General features: G+C 26.7%; 1 protein-coding gene across 1 annotated transcript; it reads right to left on the bottom strand.

The window, feature by feature from the left end:
- Window positions 1-6,746: 6,746 nt before the first annotated feature.
- On the bottom strand, window positions 6,747-7,709 carry LOC145572690 (uncharacterized). The gene is made up of 2 exons (XM_081631664.1): window positions 7,034-7,709; window positions 6,747-6,883 (listed from the first exon to the last, which is right to left on the bottom strand). Exons 1-2 carry the CDS (start codon window positions 7,707-7,709, stop codon window positions 6,747-6,749), a joined length of 813 nt encoding a protein of 270 aa, XP_081487790.1.
- Window positions 7,710-18,482: the final 10,773 nt, after the last annotated feature.

Below are 18,482 nucleotides of genomic sequence, written 5' to 3'. Positions count from 1 at the left end.
AACTTTCATTTGATTCAAAAAGCTATGTTTGAATGTGTTTGACTTTCATATGATTTATAAATATTTGTTTGAATGTGTTTGACTTTCATTTGATTCAAAAATTTTTGTTTAAATGTGTTTGACTTTCTTTTGATTAAAAAAACTTTGTTTGAATATGTTTTTCTTTTTTTTTTTAATTTAAAAAGAATTGTTAAAATGTGTTTGACTTTCTTTTGATTCTTAAAGCTTTGTTTGAATGTGTTTGACTGTATTTCAATCTAAAAAGATTGGTTTGAATGTGTTTAACTTTCATTTGATTTAAAAAGCTTTGTTTGAGTGTGTTTGACTTTCATTTGATTCAAAAAGCTACGTTTGAATGTATTTGAATTTTATTTGATTCAAAAAGCTTTGTTTGAATGTGTTTGACTTTCATTTGATTCAAAAGGTTATGTTTGAATGTGTTTGACTTTCATTTGATTTAAAAATATTTGTTTGAATGTGTTTGACTTTCATTTGATTCAAAAAAAACTTTGTTTGAAAGTGTTTTACTTTCTTTTGATTCAAAAATTTTTGTTTTAATGTGTTTTACATTTTTTACGATTCGAAAAGAATTGTTTGAATGTATTTGACTTTCATTTGATTCAAAAAGCTTTGTTTAAACGTGTTTGACTTTCATTTGATTCAAAACCATTGTTTGAATGTGTTTGACTTTTATTTGATTCAAAAAGATATGTTTGAATGTGTTTGACTTTCATTTGATTTTGAAAGATTTGTTTGAATGTGTTTGACTTTCATTTGATTCAAAACGCTTGTTTAAATGTGTTTGACTTTTTTTTGATTCAAAAAAGCTTTGTTTGAATTTGTTTTACTTTATTTCGATTCAAAAAGAATTGGTTGAATGTGTTTAACTTTCATTTGATTCAATAAACTATGTTTGAATATGTTTCACTTTCGTAAAATTTAAAAAGATTTGTTTGAATGTGTTTGATTTTCATTTGATTCAAAAAGCTTTGTTTAAATGTGTTTGACTTTCTTTTAATTCAAAAATCTTTGTTTGAATGTGTTTTTACTTTTTTTCGATTCAAAAAGAATTGTTTGAATGATTTTGAATATCTTTTAATTCATAAAGCTTTTTTTGAATGTGTTTGACTATATTTCGATCCAAAAAGATTTGTTTAAATGTGCTTAAGTTTCATTTGATTCAAAAAGCATTGTTTGAATGTGTTTGACTTTCATTTGATTCAAAAAGCTTTGTTTGAACGTCTTTGATTTTTATGTAATTCAAAAAGTTTTGTTTGAATGTGTTTGACTTTCATTTGATTCAAAAAGCTATGCTTAAATGTGTTTGAGTTTCATTTAATTCAAAAAGCTTGTTAGAATGTGTTTGACTTTCTTTTGATTCTTAAAGCTTTATTTGAATGTGTTTGACTGTATTTCGATCTAAAAAGATTTGTTTGAATGTGTTTAACTTTCATTTGATTTAAATAGCTTTGTTTGAGTGTGTTTGACTTTCATTTGATTTAAAAAGCTTTGTTTGAATGTGTTTGATTTTCATTTGATTCAAAAAGCTTTGTTTGAATGTGTTTGACTTTCTTTTGATTCAAAAAGATTTGTTAGAATAAGTTTTACTTTTTTTCGATTTAAAAAGAATTGTTTAAATGTATTTGACTTTCATTTGATTCTAAAAGCTTTGTTTGAACGTGTTTGACTTTCATTTGATTAAAAAAGCTTTATTTGAATATGTTTGACTTTCATTTGATTTAAAAAGCTATGTTTGAATGTGTTTGACTTTTATTTGATTTTGAAAGATTTGTTTGAATGTGTTTGACTTTCATTTGATTCAAAAAGCTTCTTTGAATGTGTTTGACTTTCTTTTGATTCAAAAAGCATTGTTTGAATTTGTTTTACTTTATTTCGATTCAAAAAGAATTGTTTGATTGTGTTTAATTTTCATTAGATTCAAAAAGTTTTGTTTGAATGTATTTGACTTTCATTTGATTCAAAAAGCTTTGTTTGAATGTGTTTGACTTTCCTTTGATTCAAAAGGCAATGTTTGAATGTTTTTGACTCTCATTTGATTCAAAAAAACTTTGTTTGAATGTGTTTGACTTTCTTTTGATTTAAAAATTTTTGTTTTAATGTGTTTTAGTTTTTTTATGATTCGAAAAGAATTGTTTGAATGTATTTGACTTTCATTTGATTCAAAAAGCTTTATTTGAACGTGTTTGACTTTCATTTGATTCAAAACCATTGTTTTTATGTGTTTGATTTTCATTTGATTCAAAAAAGATATGTTTGAATGTGTTTGACTTTCATTGGATTTTCAAAGATTTGTTTGAATGTGTTTGACTTTCTTTTGATTCAAAACGCTTCTTTGAATGTGTTAAACTTTTTTTTAATTCAAAAAGCTTTGTTTGAATTTGTATTACTTTTTTTCGATTCAAAAAGAATCATTTGAATGTGTTTAACTTTCATTTGATTCAAAAAGCTATGTTTGAATGTGTTTGACTTTCAAATGATTTATAAATATTTGTTTGAATGTGTTTGACTTTCATTTGATTCAAAAATCTTTGTTTGAATGTGTTTGACTTTCGTTTGATTAAAAAAACTTTGTTTGAATATGTTTTTCTTTTTTTGATTCAAAAATAATTGTTAGAATGTGTTTGACTTTCTTTTGATTCTTAAAGCTTTGTTTGAATGTGTTTGACTGTATTTTGATCTAAAAAGATTGGTTTGAATGTGTTTAACTTTCATTTGATTTAAAAAGCTTTGTTTGAGTGTGTTTGACTTTCATTTGATTTAAAAAGATTTGTTTAAATGTGTTTGACTTTCATTTGATTCAAAAAGCTTCGTTTGAATGTGTTTTACTTCTTTTCGATTCAAAAAGAATTGTTTGAATGTATTTAACTTTCATTTCATTAAAAAAACTTTGTTTGAATGTGTTTTACTTTCTTTTGATTCAAAAATTTTTGTTTTAATGTGTTTTACATTTTTTACGATTCGAAAAGAATTGTTTGAATGTATTTGACTTTCATTTTATTCAAAAGGCTTTGTTTAAACGTGTTTGACTTTCATTTGATTCAAAACCATTGTTTGAATGTGTTTGACTTTTATTTGATTCAAAAAGATATGTTTGAATGTGTTTGACTTTCATTTGATTTTGAAAGATTTGTTTGAATGTGTTTGACTTTCATTTGATTCAAAACGCTTGTTTAAATGTGTTTGACTTTTTTTTTTATTCAAAAAGCTTTCTTTAAATTTGTTTTACTTTATTTCGATTCAAAAAGAATTGGTTGAATGTGTTTAACTTTCATTTGATTCAATAAACTATGTTTGAATATGTTTCACTTTCATATGATTTAAAAAAATTTGTTTAAATGTGTTTGACTTTCATTTGATTCAAAAATTTTGTTTAAATGTGTTTGACTTTCTTTTAATTCAAAAAACTTTGTTTGAATGTGTTTTTACTTTTTTTCGATTCAAAAAGAATTGTTTGAATGATTTTGAATATCTTTTAATTCATAAAGCTTTGTTTGAATGTGTTTGACTATATTTCGATCCAAAAAGATTTGTTTAAATGTGTTTAAATTTCATTTGAATCAAAAAGCTTTGTTTGAATGTGTTTGACTTTCATTTGATTCAAAAAGCTTTGTTTGAAAGTCTTTGACTTTCATGTAATTCAAAAAGTTTTGTTTGAATGTGTTTGACTTTCATTTGATTCAAAAAGCTATGTTTAAATGTGTTTGAGTTTCATTTGATTTTGAAAGATTTGTTAGAATGTGTTTGACTTTCATTTGATTTTTAAAGCTTTGTTTGAATGTGTTTGACTGTATTTCGATCCAAAAAGATTTGTTTGAATGTGTTTAACTTTCATTTGATTTAAAAAGCTTTGTTTGAGTGTGTTTGACTTTCATTTGATTTAAAAAGCTATGTTTGAATGTGTTTGATTTTCATTTGATTCAAAAAGCTTTGTTTGAACGTGTTTGACTTTCATTTGATTCAAAAAGCTTTATTTGAATATGTTTGACTTTCATTTGATTTAAAAAGCTATGTTTGAATGTGTTTGACTTTTATTTGATTTTGAAAGATTTGTTTGAATGTGTTTGACTTTCATTTGATTCAAAAAGCTTCTTTGAATGTGTTTGACTTTCTTTTGATTCAAAAAGCTTTGTTTAAATTTTATTTACTTTATTTCGATTCAAAAAGAATTGTTTGATTGTGTTTAATTTTCATTAGATTCAAAAAGTTTTGTTTGAATGTATTTGACTTTCATTTGATTCAAAAAGCTTTGTTTGAATGTGTTTGACTTTCCTTTGATTCAAAAGGCAATGTTTGAATGTGTTTGACTCTCATTTGATTCAAAAAAACTTTGTTTGAATGTGTTTGACTTTCTTTTGATTCAAAAATTTTTGTTTTAATGTGTTTTAGTTTTTTTATGATTCGAAAAGAATTGTTTGAATGTATTTGACTTTCATTTGATTCATAAAGCTTTGTTTGAACGTGTTTGACTTTCATTTGATTCAAAACAATTGTTTGTATGTGTTTGATTTTCATTTGATTCAAAAAAGCTATGTTTGAATGTGTTTGACTTTCATTTGATTTTCAAAGATTTGTTTGAATGTGTTTGACTTTCTTTTGATTCAAAACGCTTCTTTGAATGTGTTAAACTTTTTTTTAATTCAAAAAGCTTTGTTTGAATTTGTATTACTTTATTTCGATTCAAAAAGAATTGTTTGAATGTGTTTAACTTTCATTTGATTCAAAAAGCTATGTTTGAATGTGTTTGACTTTCATATGATTTATAAATATTTGTTTGAATGTGTTTGACTTTCATTTGATTCAAAAATCTTTGTTTAAATGTGTTGGACTTTCTTTTGATTAAAAAAACTTTGTTTGAATATGTTTTTCTTTTTTTTTGATTCAAAAAGAATTGTTAGAATGTGTTTGACTTTCTTCTGAATCTTAAAGAATTGTTTGAATGTGTATTTTGATCTAAAAAGATTGGTTTGAATGTGTTTAACTTTCATTTGATTTAAAAAGCTTTGTTTGAGTGTGTTTGACTTTCATTTGATTCAAAAAGCTATGTTTGAATGTTTTTGAATTTCATTTGATTCAAAAACCATTGTTTGAATGTGTTTGACTTTTATTTGATTCAAAAAGATATGTTTGAATGTGTTTGACTTTCATTTGATTTTGAAAGATTTGTTTGAATGTATTTGACTTTCATTTGATTCAAAACGCTTGTCTAAATGTGTTTGACTTTGTTTTTTTTTATTCAAAAACCTTTGTTTTTCTTTTGATTCGAAAAGCTTTGTTTTAATGTGTTTTACTTTTTTTCGATTCAAAAAGAATTGTTTGAATGTATTTGACTTTCATTTGATTAAAAACGATTTGTTTGAACGTGTTTGACTTTCATTTGATTCAAAAAGCTTTGTTTGAATGTGTTTGACTTTCATTTGATTCTAAAAGCTATGTTTGAATGTGTTTGACTTTCATTTGATTTTGAAAGATTTGTTTGAATGTGTTTGGCTTTCATTTGATTCAAAAAGCTTTGTCAGATTGTGTTATACTTTCTTTTGATCCAAAAAGCTTTGTTTGAATGTTTAGACTTTATTTTGATTCAAAAAGATTAATTTGAATGTGTTTGACTTTCATTTGATTCAAAAAGCTTGTTTGAATGTGTTTGACTTTCATTTGATTCAAAAATCTTTGTTTAAATGTGTTTGACTTTCATTTGATTCAAAATGCTATGTTTGAATGTGTTTAACTTTCATTTGATTCAAAAATCTTTGTTTGAACGTGTTTGACTTTCATTTGATTCAAAAAGCTTTGTTTGAATGTGTTTTTACTTTCTTTCGATTGAAAAATATTTATTTGAATGTGTTTGACTTTCATTTGATTCACAAAGCTTTGTTTGAATGTGTTTAACTTTTATTTGATTCAAAAAGGTTTGTTTAAATGTATTTGATTTTCATTTGATTCAAAAAGTTTTTTTTTAATGTGTTTAACTTCATTTCGATTCAAAAAGATTTATTTGAATGTGTTTGAATTTCATTTGATTCAAAAAGCTTTGTTTGAATATGTTTGACTTTATTTCGATTCAAAAAGATTTATTTGAATATGTTTGACTTTCATTTGATTCAAAAAGCTTTGTTTGAACGTGTTTGACTTTCATTTGATTCAAAAAGCTATGTTTGAATGTGTTTGACTTTCATATGATTTATAAATATTTGTTTGAATGTGTTTGTTTTTCATTTGATTCAAAAATCTTTGTTTAAATGTGTTTGACTTTCTTTTGATTAAAAAAACTTTGTTTGAATATGTTTTATTTTTTTTTCGATTCAAAAAGAATTGTTAGAATGTGTTTGACTTTCTTTTGTTTCTTAAAGCTTTGTTTGAATGTGTTTGACTGTATTTCGATCTAAAAAGATTTGTTTTAATGTGTTTGACTTTCATTTGAATCAAAAAGCTTTGTTTGAGTGTGTTTGACTTTCATTTGATTCAAAAAGCTATGTTTGAATGTGTTTGTCTTTCATTTGATTCAAAAAGCTTTTTTTTTTTTTTTTTTTGGTAAATAACGTATTTTATTACCAAAAGGAGAAGTTACAACTTACATAAGCTAAGTTATAACAAACAACAAACACCACAAGACCTAAAAACAGGCCAAACACCCACCAAACAGTTCAGGCTCATTCTCTAGCCACCTTCTAGGAAGGGTTCTAGAGAAAGAGACAAGAACAATCTAGACTCAAGCTTCCAGCCACCTTCTAGGAAGGGTTCTGAGAGCCAGAGCCAGACACAGAAAAAGCAAGTAAAGAGCTTGCAAATTCTATACAAAAACCAAGCTGCAAACTGCAGCAGACAAAGAACCTCCACCTAGACTCAGCTGCAGAAAACAGCAAGGCTAGACAAAAGAGGCATTACACCAGAATGGACAAAAGAGACAAATTGTACTCAGGCTGGTAAAACCAAACTGAGCACCAAAAAAACCACAACTGCAAAAAAGCACAAGGTTACAGAATCAGCAATTTTCTGTCAGGAACAGGGCATCTACAGGCAACAGCAAACAGAATATCCCTGAGCACAGCTTCACTTGATTTGCAGCTTCCTGTAAAGATCAAAGAGTTTCTCTGCAGCCAAATATGATAAACAACTTCAGCAAAACACATTCCCAAAAGTCTATTTTTAGCTCTATCCTTCCTGCAGATTTTAGAAATCCACATGACTTCAGCATCAAAGCTTAAAATAGCCCTGTTGTAACCAAAGATAGCTAAAATCCTTCCCCAAATATCCTTAGCAAATCTGCATTCAAAAAATAAATGCTGAACTGACTCAAGGTGCATATTACATAAAAAACAGATAGGATCACATTGCATATTCCATGAGCTCAATCTATCTTTTGTAAGCAATCTATTCCTAACAGCAAGCCATAGAATGAACAAGCTTTTAGGGGTAGCAGCATTGTTACAAAACAACCTTCTCCATAGAACTTTGGGAGCTTGAGTCATGAGCTTCAGATATATTTTTTTAATCTTGATTCTACCACCATGCTTTACAGCATCCCAACCACCAATATTATCAATTACAGTTCTGCACTTCAATATTCTACTAAGCACCCAAGAACATCTCCTAGGGGCTGGCTTGTCCCACCAAGAGTTGCCTTTGAAATAGTAGATATGAACCCATTTCACCCATAAGTTGTCAGCTTTATGGGCCAGATCCCAAAGCATCTTAGAAATAGCAGCACAATTCCACTCAGGAAGAGAAAGAAGGTTCCAGCCACCACTAACTTTGGGAAGAAAAACTTAAGACCAAGAAACAAGGGATTTCTTAAATGGGTTGGCTTTCCCAGTCCATAAGAAAGCCCTAAATCTTGACTCAATTTCTCTCAGGATCTTTTTAGGAAGGATAAAGATTTGAGCCCAGTATGTTTGTATTCCAAACAAAACACTCTTAACTAACTGGAGTCTACCAGCATAAGAAAGATGATTAGCAGACCAGCCATTAATCCTGGAAGTCACTTTATCCACAAGGGGTTTACATTGAGCAATGGTCAACTTTTTAGAAGAAAGGGGAACCCCAAGATACCTAAATGGAATAGTACCAGGAGCAACCCCAATAAGATTTCTCAGCTCATTTTGACCAGCAACATCAAGACCACCAAAGTACACCTCACTTTTATCCAAGTTTGCAGAGAGTCCAGAAGCTCCATAAAATTTAGAGAAAGCTTGGAAAAGCAAGGAGACAGACTGAGCATCAGCCCTAGAAAAGAGAAGCAAATCATCAACAAACATAAGATGTGTCAAGTACATTTTCTCACATCTAGGGTGATAGTTGAAATTAGGATTCAACTGTAACTCAGAGAGACATCTAGAGAGATATTCCATTCCAATGGCAAACAAGAAAGGAGACATTGGATCTCCCTGTCTAAGACCCTTTTTTGCAGGAAAGGGCTTAGAAGGAATACCATTAATCAAGATAGAGAAGGAGACAAGAGACAATCAAGCCATAATCCAGGCAATAAACTGGTTAGGAAAACCAATCTCAGACATAACAGTCTTCAGAAAACTCCACTCAACAGAATCATAAGCCTTTTTCAAGTCAATCTTCAACATACATCTAGGAGAAAAAAATTTATGCCCATAACCTTTAATAAGCTCAGTTGCTAAAAGAATGTTGTCACCAATGTGCTTCCTAGGGATAAAACCAGCTTGGGAGCCATCAATCACTTTAGAAATCACTTTTTCCAACCTTGCAGTAAGAATTTTAGAAATGATCTTATATAGGACAGAACAACAAGCAATTGGTCTGAAATCTTTAGCAAAGGAAGGATTTTGAACCTTAGGAACTAAGGTTATAATAGTACAATTCCATTGCTGCAACATAATACCAGATTGAAAAACTCTAAAACACCAGCATAGACATCATTTTTCACCACATCCCAAGACTTCTTGAAAAAGTGAGAATTAAAACCATTTATCCCAGGGGCTTTGGAGCTATCAATGTCTTTCAAGGCTGAATCAATCTCCTCTACAGAAATAGGAGCTAAAAGAGACTGCTGAGAATCCCTAGACAGTTGTGCACCTCTTCTCACAGTATTAAGATCAATCCCAGGCAGAGAAATAGCACAAGAACCAAGAAGAACCTTATAGAAACCAGTAATTTCATCTTCAATAGCATCAGGGGTTTTCAATAATGTACCATCACTAGCAAATATAGTGTCAATTCTATTCCTGCTTTGCCTTTGTTTCATGACAGCAAAGAAATACTTGTTATTACTGTCACCAAGCTGAAGCCAATCAACCCTGGATTTTTGTCTATAGATACTCTCCTGAACATTAATCCAGTATTTGACTTTCCGAATAGCTGCCTGCTCTTGAGTGTGCAGGATAACATTATCAACATCATTGATAATCTGCTGCTGAATATCAGTGAGGGTACTTTGAGCAGCTTCAAGTCTTTCACCAACTTTGCCAAATTTCTCTATATTCATGGTTTTAAGAGCAGCCTTAACTTGCTTGAGCTTATACCACACTTTATGCATTGCACTACCAGTAATAGAACATTGCCAAGCAGAGTCCACTACAGACAAAAAATCTTCATGATCAGCCAAGCAATTGAGAAATCTAAAAGGTCTCCCTTTGCCCAGGTGAGAATGAAAAATATCAACAAGAACTGGATTGTGATCAGAAAGAGAGGGGGGCAAATAAATAGCTTCCAAATGCCCATACACCTCAACCCAATCTTGGTTTACAAGACCTCTATCAATCCTAGAGTAAGTCCTAGGACCATTATGAGCCTTGTTACACCAAGAGAAGAATGAACCCTTACTCTAAAAAAGCTTTGTTTGAATGTGTTTGATTTTCTTTTGATTCAAAAGCTTTTTTATAATAAGTTTTACTTTTTTTCGATTTAAAAAGAATTGTTTAAATGTATTTGACTTTCATATGATTCTAAAAGCTTTGTTTAAACGTGTTTGACTTTCATTTGATTCAAAAAGCTTTATTTGAATATGTTTGACTTTCATTTGATTTAAAAAGCTATGTTTGAATGTGTTTGATTTTTATTTGATTTTAAAAGATTTGTTTGAATGTGTTTGACTTTCATTTGATTTAAAAAGCTTGTTTGAATGTGTTTGACTTTCTTTTGATTCAACAAGCTTTGTTTGAAGTTGTTTTACTTTATTTCGATTCAAAAAGAATTGTTTGATTTTGTTTGACTTTCATTAGATTTAAAAACCTTTGTTTGAATGTATTTGACTTTCATTTTATTCAAAAAGCTTTGTTTGAATTTGTTTGACTTTCATTTGATAAAAAAAGCTATGTTTGAATGTGTTTGACTTTCATTTGATTTAAAAATATTTGTTTGAATGTGTTTGACTTTCATTTGATTCAAAAAAACTTTGTTTTAATGTGTTTGACTTTCTCTTGATTCAAAAATTTTTGTTTTAATGTGTTTTACTTTTTTTACGATTCGAAAAGAATTGTTTGAATGTATTTGACTTTCATTTGATTCAAAAAGCTTTGTTTGAATGTGTTTGACTTTCATTTGATTCAAAACCTTTGTTAGAATGTGTTTGAATTTCATTTGATTCAAAAAGATATGTTTGAATGTGATTGACTTTCATTTGATTTTGAAAGATTTGTTTGACTTTCATTTGATTCAAAACGCTTGTTTGAATGTGTTTGACTTTTTTTTATTCAAAAAGATTTTTTGAATTTGTTTTACTTTGTTTCGATTCAAAAAGAATTGGTTGAATGTGTTTGACTTTCATTTGATTCAAAAATTTTATTAAATGTGTTTGACTTTCTTTTAATTCAAAAAGCTTTATTTGAATGTGTTTTTACTTTTTTTCGATTCAAAAAGAATTGTTTGAATGATTGTGAATTTATTTTGATTCATAATGCTTTGTTTGAATGTGTTTGACTATATTTCGATCTAAAAAGATTTGTTTGAATGTGTTTAAAGTTCATTTGATTTAAAAAGCTTTGTTTGAATGTGTTTGACTTTCATTTGATTCAAAAAGCTTTGTTTGAATGTGTTTGACTTTATTTCGATTCAATAAGATTTATTTAAATGTGTTTTACTTTCATTTGATTCAAAAACCTTTGTTTGAATATGTTTAACTTTCATTTGATTCAAAAAGCTTTGTTTAAATGTATTTGACTTTCATTTGATTCAAAAAGCTTTGTTTGAACGTGTTTGACTTTCATTTGATTCAAAAAGCTTTGTTTGAATGTGTTTTACTTTTTTTCGATTCAAAAAGAATTGTTTAAATGTATTTGACTTTCATTTGATTCAAAAGCTTTGTTTGAACGTGTTTGACTTTCATTTGATTCAAAAAGCTTTGTTTGAATGTGTTTGACTTTCATTTGATTCAAAAAGCTATGTTCTAATGTGTTTGAGTTTCATTTGATTTTGAAAGATTTGTTAGCATGTGTTTGACTTTCATTTGATTCAAAAAGCTTGTTAGAATGTGTTTGACTTTCTTTTGATTCAAAAAGCTTTTTTTGAATTTGTGTTACTTTATTTCGATTCAAAAAGAAATTTTTGAATGTGTTTGACTTTCATTAGATTCAAAAAGCTTTGTTTGAATGTATTTGCCTTTCATTTGATTCAAAAAGCTATGTTTCAGTGTGTTTGACTTTCATTTGATTTAAAAAGATTTGTTTGAATGTGTTTGACTTTCATTTGAATCAAAAAACTTTGTTTGAATATGTTTGACTTTCTTTTAATTCAAAAAACTTTGTTTGAATGTGTTTTACTTTTTTTCGATTTAAAAAGAACTGTTAGAATGTGTTTGACTTTCTTTTAATTCATAAAGCATTGTTTGAATGTGTTTAACTGTATTTCGATCTAAAAACCTTTGTTTGAATGTGTTTGACTTCCATTTGATTCAAAAAGCTATATTTGAATGTGTTTGACTTTCATCTGATTTAAAAAGATTTGTTTGAATGTGTTTGACTTTCATTTGATTCAAAAAACTTTGTTTGAATGTGTTTGACTTTCTTTTGATTCAAAAAGCTTTGTTTGAATGTGTTTTAACTTTTTTTCGATTCAAAAAGAATTGTTTGAATGTGTTTGATTTTCTTTTGATCATAAAGCTTTGTTTGAATGTGTTTGACTTTTATTTGATTCAAAAATCTTTGTTTGACTGTGTTTGACTTTCATGTGATTTAAAATGCTATGTTTGAATGTGTTTGACTTTCATTTGATTTAAAAAGATTTGTTTGAATGTGTTTGTCTTTCATTTGATTCAAAAAGCTTGTTTGAATGTGTTTGCCTTTCTTTTGATTCAAAAAGCTTTGTTTGAATTTGTTTTACTTTATTTCAATTCAAAAAGAATTGTTTGATTGTGTTTGACTTTCATTAGATTCAAAAAGTTTTGTTTGAATGTATTTGACTTTCATTTGATTCAAAAAGCTTTCTTTGAATGTGTTTGACTTTCATTTCATTCAAAAAGCTTTGTTTGAATGTGTTTGACTTTTTTTTTTATTCAAAAAGCTTTGTTTTAATGTGTTTTACTTTTTTTTGGATTCAAAAAGAATTGTTTGAATGTATTTGACTTTCATTTGATTCAAAAAGCTATGGTTGAATGTGTTTGACTTTCATTTGATTTAAAAAGATTTGTTTGAATGTGTTTGACTTTCATTTGATTCAAAAAGCTTGGTTTGAATGAGTTTGACTTTCATTTGATTTAAAAAGCTATGTTTGAATGTGTTTGACTTTCAATTGATTAAAAAATATTTGTTTGAATGTGTTTGACTTTCATTTGATTCAAAAAAAACTTTGTTTTAATGTGTTTGACTTTCTTTGGATTCAAAAATTTTTGTTTTAATGTGTTTTACTTTTTTTATGATTCGAAAAGAATTGTTTGAATGTATTTGACTTTCGTTTGATTCAAAAAGCTTTGTTTAAACGTATTTGACTTTCATTTGATTCAAAACCTTTGTTTGAATGTGTTTGACTTTCATTTGATTCAAAAAGATATGTTTGAATGTGTTTGACTTTCATTTGATTTTGAAAGATTTGTTTGAATGTGTTTGACTTTCATTTGATTCAAAACGCTTGTTTGAATGTGTTTGACTTTCTTTTTATTCTAAAGAAATTTGTTTGAATTTGTTTTACTTTATTTCGATTCAAAAAGAATTGGTTGAATGTGTTTGACTTTCATTTGATTCAAAAAGCTATGTTTGAATATGTTTTACTTTCATATGATTTAAAAAGATTTGTTTGAATGCGTTTGACATTCATTTGATTCTTAAATTTTTTTTAAATGTGTTTGATTTTCTTTTAATTCAAAAAGCTTTGTTTGAATGTGTTTTTACTTTTTTTCGATTCAAAAAAGAATTGTTTGAATGATTTTGAATTTCTTTTTATTCATAAAGCTTTGTTTGAATGTGTTTGACTATATTTCGATCTAAAAAGATTTGTTTGAATGTGTTTAAATTTCATTTGATTCAAAAAGCTTTGTTTGAATGTGTTTGACTTTCATTTGATTCAAAAAGCTTTGTTTGAATGTGTTTAACTTTATTTCGATTCAAAAAGATTTATTTGAATGTGTTTGACTTTCATTTGATTCTATAAGCTTTGTTTGAATGTGTTTAACTTTCATTTGATTCAAAAAGCTTTGTTTAAATGTATTTGACATTCATTTGATTCAAAAAGCTTTGTTTGAACGTGTTTGACTTTCATTTGATTCAAAAAGCTTTGTTTGAATGTGTTTTAATTTTTTTCGATTCAAAAACAATTGTTTAAATGTATTTGACTTTCATTTGATTCAAAAGCTTTGTTTGAACGTGTTTGACTTTCATTTGATTCAAAAAGCTTTGTTTGAATGTGTTTGACTTTCATTTGATTCAAAAGGCTATGTTTGAATATGTTTGAGTTTCATTTGATTTTGAAAGATTTGTTAGCATGTGTTTGACTTTCATTTGATTCAAAAAGCTTGTTTGAATGTGTTTGAAATTCTGTTGATTCAAAAAGCTTTGTTTGAATTTGTGTTACTTTATTTCGATTCAAAAGAAATTTTTGAATGTGTTTGACTTTCATTAGATTCAAAAAGCTTTGTTTGAATGTATTTGCCTTTCATTTGATTCAAAAAGCTATGTTTCAATGTGTTTGACTTTCATTTGATTTAAAAAGATTTGTTTGAATGTGTTTGACTTTCATTTAATTCAAAAAGCTATATTTGAATGTGTTTGACTTTCATCTGATTTAAAAAGATTTGTTTGAATGTGTTTGACTTTCATTTGATTCAAAAAACTTTGTTTGAATGTGTTTGACTTTCTTTTGATTCAAAAAGCTTTGTTTGAATGTGTTTTAACTTTTTTTTCGATTCAAGAAGAATTGTTTGAATGTGTTTGACTTTCTTTTGATCATAAAGCTTTGTTTGAATGTCTTTGACTTTTATTTGATTCAAAAATCTTTTGTTTGACTGAGTTTGACTTTCATGTGATTCAAAATGCTATGTTTGAATGTGTTTAACTTTCATTTGATTTAAAAAGATTTGTTTGAATGTGTTTGACTTTCTTTGATTCAAAAAGCTTTGTTTGTATGTCTTTGACTTTCTTTTGATTCAAAAAGCTTTGTTTGAATGTGTTTTACTTTTTTTGATTCAAAGAATTGTTTGAATGTATTTGACTTTCATTTGATTCAAAAAGCTATGTTTGAATGTGTTTGACTTTCATTTGATTTAAAAAGATTTGTTTAAATGTGTTTGACTTTCATTTCATTCAAAAAGCTTTGTTTGAATGTGTTTGACTTTTTTTTTTTCAAAAAGCTTTGTTTTAATGTGTTTTACTTTTTTTGGATTCAAAAAGAATTGTTTGAATGTATTTGACTTTCATTTGATTCAAAAAGCTATGGTTGAATGTGTTTGACTTTCATTTGATTTAAAAAGATTTGTTTGAATGTGTTTGACTTTCATTTGATTCAAAAACCTTTGTTTGAATGAGTTTGACTTTCATTTGATTTAAAAAGCTACGTTTGAATGTGTTTGACTTTCAATTGATTTAAAAATATTTGTTTGAATGTGTTTGACTTTCATTTGATTCAAATAAAACTTTGTTTTAATGTGTTTGACTTTCTTTTGATTCAAAAATTTTTGTTTTAATGTGTTTTACTTTTTTTATGATTCGAAAAGAATTGTTTGAATGTATTTGACTTTCATTTGATTCAAAAAGCTTTGTTTAAACGTGTTTGACTTTTATTTGATTCAAAACCTTTGTTTGAATGTGTTTGACTTTCATTTGATTCAAAAAGATATGTTTGAATGTGTTTGACTTTCATTTGATTTTGAAAGATTTGTTTTAATGTGTTTGACTTTCATTTGATTCAAAACGCTTGTTTGAATGTGTTTGACTTTTTTTTAATTCAAAAAGATTTGTTTGAATTTGTTTTACTTTAATTCGATTCAAAAAGAATTGGTTGAATGTGTTTGACTTTCATTTGATTCAAAAAGCTATGTTTGAATATGTTTCACTTTCATATGATTCAAAAAGATTTGTTTGAATGCGTTTGACTTTCATTTGATTCCAAATTTTTTTTTAAATGTGTTTGACTTTCTTTTAATTCAAAAAGCTTTGTTTGAATGTGTTTTTACTTTTTTTCTATTCAAAAAAGAATTGTTTGAATGGTTTTGAATTTCTTTTGATTCATAAAGCTTTGTTTGAATGTGTTTGACTATATTTCGATCTAAAAAGATTTGATTGAATGTGTTTAAATTTCATTTGATTCAAAAAGCTTTGTTTGAATGTGTTTAAATTTCATTTGATTCAAAAAGCTTTGTTTGAATGTGTTTGACTTTCATTTGATTCAAAAAGCTTTGTTTGAATATGTTTTATTTTTTTGATTCAAAAAGAATTGTTTGAATGTATTTGACTTTCATTTGATTCAAAAAGCTATTTTTTAATGTGTTTGACTTTCATTTGATTTAAAAAGATTTATTTAAATGTGTTTGACTTTCTTTTCATTCAAAAAGATTTGTTTGAATGTGTTTGACTTTTATTTCGATTCAAAAATATTTATTTGAATGTGTTTGACTTTTATTTGATTCAATAAGCTTTGTTTGAATGTGTTTAACTTTCATTTGATTCAAAAAGCTTTGTTTAAATGTATTTGATTTTCATTGGATTCAAAAAGCTTTGTTTGAACGTGTTTGACTTTCATTTGATTCAAAAAGCTATGTTTGAATGTGTTTGACTTGCAATTGATTCAAAAAGCTATGTTTGAATGTGATTGACTTTCATTTGATTTAAAAGTATTTGTTTGAATGTGTTTGACTTTTGTTTGATTCAAAAAAGCTTTGTTTGAACGTGTTTGACTTTCATTTGATTCAAAAAGCTTTGTTTGAATGTGTTTTAATTTTTTTCGATTCAAAAACAATTGTTTAAATGTATTTGACTTTCATTTGATTCAAAAGCTTTGTTTGAACGTGTTTGACTTTCATTTGATTCAAAAAGCTTTGTTTGAATGTGTTTGACTTTCATTTGATTTAAAAGGCTATGTTTGAATGTGTTTGAGTTTCATTTGATTTTGAAAGATTTGTTAGCATGTGTTTGACTTTCATTTGATTCAAAAAGCTTGTTTGAATGTGTTTGAAATTCTGTTGATTCAAAAAGCTTTGTTTAAATTTGTGTTACTTTATTTCGATTCAAAAGAAATTTTTGAATGTGTTTGACTTTCATTAGATTCAAAAAGCTTTGTTTGAATGTATTTGCCTTTCATTTGATTCAAAAAGCTATGTTTCAATGTGTTTGACTTTCATTTGATTTAAAAAGATTTGTTTGAATGTGTTTGACTTTCATTTGAATAAAAAAACTTTGTTTGAATATGTTTGACTTTCTTTTAATTCAAAAAACTTTGTTTGAATGTGTTTTACTTTTTTTCGATTTAAAAAGAATTGTTAGACCGTGTTTGACTTTCTGTTAATTCATAAAGCATTGTTTGAATGTGTTTAACTGTATTTCGATCTAAAAACCTTTGTTTGAATGTGTTTGACTTTCATTTAATTCAAAAAGCTATATTTGAAGGTGTTTGACTTTCATCTGATTTAAAAAGATTTGTTTGAATGTGTTTGACTTTCATTTGATTCAAAAAACTTTGTTTGAATGTGTTTGACTTTCTTTTGATTCAAAAAGCTTTGTTTGAATGTGTTTTAACTTTTTTTCGATTCAAAAAGAATTGTTTGAATGTGTTTGACTTTCTTTTGATCATAAAGCTTTGTTTGAATGTCTTTGACTTTTATTTGATTCAAAAATCTTTTGTTTGACTGAGTTTGACTTTCATGTGATTCAAAATGCTATGTTTGAATGTGTTTAACTTTCATTTGATTTAAAAAGATTTGTTTGAATGTGTTTGACTTTCTTTGATTCAAAAAGCTTTGTTTGTATGTCTTTGACTTTCTTTTGATTCAAAAAGCTTTGTTTGAAAGTGTTTTACTTTTTTTGATTCAAAGAATTGTTTGAATGTATTTGACTTTCATTTGATTCAAAAAGCTATGTTTGAATGTGTTTGACTTTCATTTGATTTAAAAAGATTTGTTTAAATGTGTTTGACTTTCATTTCATTCAAAAAGCTTTGTTTGAATGTGTTTGACTTTCATTTGATTCAAAAAGATATGTTTGAATGTGTTTGACTTTCATTTGATTTTGAAAGATTTGTTTTAATGTGTTTGACTTTCATTTGATTCAAAACGCTTGTTTGAATGTGTTTGACTTTTTTTTAATTCAAAAAGATTTGTTTGAATTTGTTTTACTTTATTTCGATTCAAAAAGAATTGGTTGAATGTGATTGACTTTCATTTGATTCAAAAAGCTATGTTTAAATATGTTTCACTTTCATATGATTTAAAAAGATTTGTTTGAATGCGTTTGACTTTCATTTGATTCCAAATTTTTTTTTAAATGTGTTTGTCTTTCTTTTAATTCAAAAAGCTTTGTTTGAATGTGTTTTTACTTTTTTTCTATTAAAAAAAGAATTGTTTAAATGGTTTTGAATTTCTTTTGATTCATAAAGCTTTGTTTGAATGTGTTTGACTATATTTCGATCTAAAAAGATTTGATTGAATGTGTTTAAATTTCATTTGATTCAAAAAGCTTTGTTTGAATGTGTTTAAATTTCATTTGATTCAAAAAGCTTTGTTTGAATGTGTTTGACTTTCATTTGATTCAAAAAGCTTTGTTTGAATATGTTTTATTTTTTTGATTCAAAAAGAATTGTTTGAATGTATTTGACTTTCATTTGATTCAAAAAGCTATTTTTTAATGTGTTTGACTTTCATTTGATTTAAAAAGATTTATTTAAATGTGTTTGACTTTCTTTTCATTCAAAAAGATTTGTTTGAATGTGTTTGACTTTTATTTCGATTCAAAAATATTTATTTGAATGTGTTTGACTTTTATTTGATTCAATAAGCTTTGTTTGAATGTGTTTAACTTTCATTTGATTCAAAAAGCTTTGTTTAAATGTATTTGACTTTCATTGGATTCAAAAAGCTTTGT

This window comes from Chenopodium album, chromosome 2, assembly GCF_948465745.1.
Source record: "Chenopodium album chromosome 2, dcCheAlbu1.1, whole genome shotgun sequence".
NCBI lineage: Eukaryota > Viridiplantae > Streptophyta > Magnoliopsida > Caryophyllales > Amaranthaceae > Chenopodium > Chenopodium album.
This window is presented reverse-complemented; position numbering and strand designations above follow the sequence as displayed.

Coding starts and splice junctions, on each gene's coding strand:
- LOC145572690 (XM_081631664.1), bottom strand. CDS start 7,709: ATGCTTTGGGATCTGGCCCATAAAGCTGACAACTTATGGGTGAAATGG. Junction 6,884..7,033: donor TATTCTGTTTGCTGTTGCCT/GTAGATGCCCTG, acceptor TCTTTTGTCTAG/CCTTGCTGTTTTCTGCAGCT.